Source organism: Oncorhynchus keta, chromosome 17, assembly GCF_023373465.1.
Source record: "Oncorhynchus keta strain PuntledgeMale-10-30-2019 chromosome 17, Oket_V2, whole genome shotgun sequence".
Lineage (NCBI taxonomy): Eukaryota > Metazoa > Chordata > Actinopteri > Salmoniformes > Salmonidae > Oncorhynchus > Oncorhynchus keta.
The window spans coordinates 50,727,788-50,732,787 of NC_068437.1; the positions used below are offsets into that span (position 1 = coordinate 50,727,788).

The window sequence follows — 5,000 nt, forward strand, 5'->3', positions numbered from 1 at the left end:
AAATCCTGATTTTTGTGGTGTCGTTTCCTGCTATGTCTCGAAAAAACAAATAAACAACAAACAAACAAGAAGAGCATGGTATGCAAGTCCAACCAAAACTTAAAATCCACTCAAATCCACACGAATAAGAGCAAAACAAAAAATAAATACAAATAAAAACCCAAATGCACTAGTGAAATAGTCTCTGTGGGCACACGGAATTCACACAGGCATGGAGGTGGAATTTAACTTACATTCTTCCAGAACTTTTGCTTTTTCCCCAAGAATCAGCATAAATGAATGACATAATAAAGAAAACCAGACATTATTGGTGGAAAAGAATGAATCGCTTTAGTTACTCCCCTTCAGAACACGGTTGATTGGTTGATAGATGGTTGGTTAGGTGCCAGACATTAGACTGCAGCTTCCAGATGGTCATTGATTCAAAACATTACTCACACAACAGAGTGATATTTCCACATTATGACGTTGGTGTGTGTGTAAGGTTCTGCAAGAACTTAAAATGACAGATAAATCCTTCCGTTCTTACTCACTTATAACACTGAATTTACAACCTCTTACAGACTCCTCTTACAGACTCCTCTTACAGACTCCTCTTACAGACTCCTCTTACAGGCTCCTCTTACAGACTCCATACAAAAGTAACTTTGACTTTGAGAAGGGGGAGGTAGAAGGATAGAGGCAGAGAGAGAAAGAGAGGGAGAGAGAAAGAGAGACAGAAAAAGAGAGAGAGAAAGAGAGAAAGATAGAGAGAAAGGAAGAGGGAGAGAGAGAGACAGAGAGAGATAAAGAGAGAAAGAGAGAAAGAGAGAAAGAGAGCAAGAGAGTGAGAGAGGGAGAGAGAAAGAGAAAGAGAGACAGAAAAAGAGAGAGAGAGAGAAAGAGAGAAAGATAGAGAGAAAGGAAGAGGGAGAGAGACAGAGACAGAGACAGAGACAGAGAGAGACAGAAAAAGAGGAGAGGGAGAGGGAGAGGGAGAGGGAGAGGGAGAGGGAGAGGGAGGGAGAGGGAGGATAAACATACTTCGACTTTGCTTGAAAGTAATGTGTTTAGTTCTTTCAGTCTTGTGGGAGCGACAAACTAAAATAGGTCTGCCTCTTTAGAGGTTATTGCAACCTCTTCCAGACTCCACAGCAATATAATGAATGTGATGTGTTCATAGTTCTTCTTACGGTCTAGTGGGACCTCCAGAGCATTGCCTAGGTGACCCAAGACCAGCATCAGGAAGACTGCTGCACCCGCCCTCGTCCTCGTCCTCTCCATGATTGGTTATCTGACACGAAGGTCCTCCCCCCAGACGCAGATAAGACCCGCCTCTCTCCTCAATCAGAATGCCTCGGACTCGTGCACATTTACAACTAAAGAGAGAGAGAGAGAGAGAGAGAGAGAGAGAGAGAGAGAGAGAGAGAGAGAGAGAGAGAGAGAGAGTGAGAGAGAGATGGAGAAAGAGAGAGCGGGAGAAAGAGAGCGAGTGAGAGAAAAATGGAGAAGAGGAAAAATAGGAGGGGGAGCGAACATATAGGAACATACATTATTCAGATGAAAAGGCAAAGCACATCCTCTCCAGTATCTATGGTCATAAATCAAGAGACAGAGAAGAGACTGCCACGTTTCAGATGTACAGTTAGATCAATAGCAGGTGACTGAGACTGTTTCAGATGTACAGTTAGATGAATAGCAGGTGACTGAGACTGTTTCAGATGTACAGTTAGATCAATAGCAGGTGACTGAGACTGTTTCAGATGTACAGTTAGATGAATAGCAGGTGACTGAGACTGTTTCAGATGTACAGTTAGATCAATAGCAGGTGACTGAGACTGTTTCAGATGTACAGTTAGATCAATAGCAGGTGACTGAGACTGTTTCAGATGTACAGTTAGATCAATAGCAGGTGACTGAGACTGTTTCAGATGTACTGTTAGATCAATAGCAGGTGACTGAGACTGTTTCAGATGTACAGTTAGATCAATAGCAGGTGACTGAGACTGTTTCAGATGTACAGTTAGATCAATAGCAGGTGACTGAGACTGTTTCAGATGTACTGTTAGATCAATAGCAGGTGACTGAGACTGTTTCAGATGTACAGTTAGATCAATAGCAGGTGACTGAGACTGTTTCAGATGTACAGTTAGATCAATAGCAGGTGACTGAGACTGTTTCAGATGTACAGTTAGATGAATAGCAGGTGACTGAGACTGTTTCAGATGTACAGTTAGATCAATAGCAGGTGACTGAGACTGTTTCAGATGTACTGTTAGATCAATAGCAGGTGACTGAGACTGTTTCAGATGTACTGTTAGATCAATAGCAGGTGACTGAGACTGTTTCAGATGTACAGTTAGATCAATAGCAGGTGACTGAGACTGTTTCAGATGTACAGTTAGATGAATAGCAGGTGACTGAGACTGTTTCAGATGTACAGTTAGATCAATAGCAGGTGACTGAGACTGTTTCAGATGTAATAATAATAATAAATGCCATTTCGCAGACGCTTTTATCCAAAAATGACTTACAGTCATGTGTGCATACATTCTACGTATGGGTGGTCCCAGGAATCGAACCCACTACCCTGGCGTTACAAGCGCCATGCTCTACCAACTGAGCTACAGAAGGACCGAGACTGAGACTGTGCCACTGTGCCACGTTTCAGATGGACAGTTAGATCAACTGCAGGTGAAGTCATTATTCACTCTAGAGAGACAGATACAGGTGGCTGTCGCTGTGTGACTGTGGATCCCAGGTGGTTGCTATGCAGGTGGAGATGGACTTACCTGGGAGATGTGAACAACTGTTTTGATCTAGTGCGCTCTGATGTGTGTGTGTGTGTGTGTGTGTGTGTGTGTGTGTGTGTGTGTGTGTGTATGTATGTATGTATGTATGTATGTATGTATGTATGTATGTATGTATGTATGTATGTATGTATGTGTGTGTGTGTGTGTGTGTGTGAACTAGTGTGCTCCAATGGGGAGCGACGTGGCCCACACGGCTTCATTTAGCTGATTCGCTGCTATGACGTTAGTACCATTAAGCTACTGCCATATCGATCACATCAACCATCAACCTCAGATGACATGCTGCCAGTGGATACCTCCCCTCCCCTTGCTCCTCCCCTCCCTTCTCTCCTCTCCTCGCCTCTCTCCTCTCCTCCCCTCTCTCCTCTCCTCCCCTCTCTCCTCCCTCCCCTCTCTCCTCTCCTCCCCTCTCTACTCCCCTCCCCACTCTCCTCCCCTCCCCTGCTCCTCCTCTCCCCTCTCTCCTCTCCTCCCCTCTCTCCTCCCCTCCCCTCCCCTCTCTCCTCTCCTCTCCTCCCCTCCTCTCCCATCCTCTCATCTGTCTTTCTGTCTGGCTGACTGCCTGAAATTAGGTCACAGGCAGAACCCTGATAGCCAAGGAAGTAGAGAAGGTAGTTGACAGACATCAGCACGCATCAGTAATGAGAGGAGCAGAGATCGTGTTATGGTTATGGGATATGGTTTGTTGTAGAATCTCTAGGATAGTTAGATTGCTGTGATGCACCACTGTGTGGATGAGGGCTGTGTTTTATGTTCAAGTTCATTGAAGGGGATAGTATTGCACCTAATGATGGAAATCTGAGTGTTAATTGATAGACTGAGTGTTAATTGCATCAGGTTCATCATTATGTAACAATGTAACCAGAGGGTTATTCACCCAATATTAAAGTTGCAATCTGCAATAGCTACTGTTGTAACTATTAACTGTCCCTCAGATTGTGGCTTTATGTACTATATAAAGTTGACACTTGTGAAGATACGGAGCAGGAAATGAAGGGGTTCGCTTGTTGCCAGGCAGCTTAACAATGTAATTATGCCACTATCCAACCTAGAGAGAGAGAGAGGAGAGAGAGAGGAGAGAGAGAGGAGAGAGAGAGGAGAGAGAGAGGAAAGAGGAGAGAAAGAGACAGACAGACAGACAGACAGACAGACAGACAGACAGACAGACAGACAGACAGACAGACAGAGGAGAGAAAGAGACAGACAGACAGACAGACAGACAGACAGACAGACAGACAGAGAGAGAGAGAAAGAGACAGACAGACAGACAGACAGACAGACAGACAGACAGACAGACAGACAGACAGACAGACAGACAGACAGACAGACAGACAGACAGACAGAAGAGAGAGAGAGAGAGAGAGAGAGAAAGGAAAGAGGAGAGAAAGAGACAGACAGACAGACAGACAGACAGACAGACAGACAGACAGACAGACAGACAGACAGACAGACAGAGAGAGAGAGAGCGAGAGAGCGAGAGAGCGAGAGAGAGAGAGAACCCAATGCGCCCTAGACCTTCTGTCTGACGACCAACTAGGGCCACCAAGCCACATAATAATACACACAGGCACAAACGACCTGAGAGCACAGCAGTAAAGGGTGGCCACAGCACTCAAGGGAGTGATTGAAAAAGCTTATTCCACTTTCCCCAATGTATAAGTGGTTATCTCCACCCTGCTACCATGATAAGACTTGCTACCATACAGCGTGTTAGGAGCCCCCTAACAAGCTGGTCCTGGGGCTCTGTTCACAAACACAAACACACCCCACAGAGCCCCAGGACAGCAACACAATTAGAACCAACCACATCATGAGAAAACAAAAAGATAATTACTTGACGCATTGGAAAGAATCACACAAAAAACGGAGCAAACTAGAATGTTATTTGTTCCTAAACAGAGAGTACACAGTGTCAGAATACCTGACCACTGTGACTGTCCCAAACTTAAGGAAAGCTTTGACTATGTACAGACTCAGTCAGCATAGTCTTGCTATTGAGAAAGGCTGCCGTAGGCTACGTGCACTCTGCCCACAAGGCTACGTGCACTCTGCCCACAAGGCTACGTGCACTCTGCCCACAAGGCTACGTGCACTCTGCCCACAAGGCTACGTGCACACTGCCCACAAGGCTACGTGCACACTGCCCACAAGGCTACGTGCACTCTGCCCACAAGGCTACGTGCACACTGCCCACAAGGCTACGTGCAC

At 45.5% G+C, this 5,000-nt stretch overlaps 1 protein-coding gene across 17 annotated transcripts in view; it reads right to left on the minus strand.

Annotated features, from left to right (window-relative positions):
- The window catches only part of LOC118377633 (neuronal cell adhesion molecule-like), a 182,303-nt gene that overhangs the window by 56,099 nt on the left and 121,204 nt on the right, over positions 1-5,000 (minus strand). For 11 of the 17 annotated variants that reach the window (XM_052466345.1, XM_052466344.1, XM_052466335.1 and 8 more), the window contains exons 3-4: positions 1,173-1,358; positions 234-251 (exon numbers count right to left, since the gene is read on the minus strand). In XM_052466345.1, the coding sequence (XP_052322305.1) occupies positions 234-251; positions 1,173-1,263 (109 nt within the window). In that variant the 5' untranslated portion in view covers positions 1,264-1,358. The remainder of the gene's footprint in view (positions 1-233; positions 252-1,172; positions 1,359-5,000) is intronic. The other 6 variants (XM_052466337.1, XM_052466336.1, XM_052466343.1 and 3 more) reach the window with 1 other exon arrangement.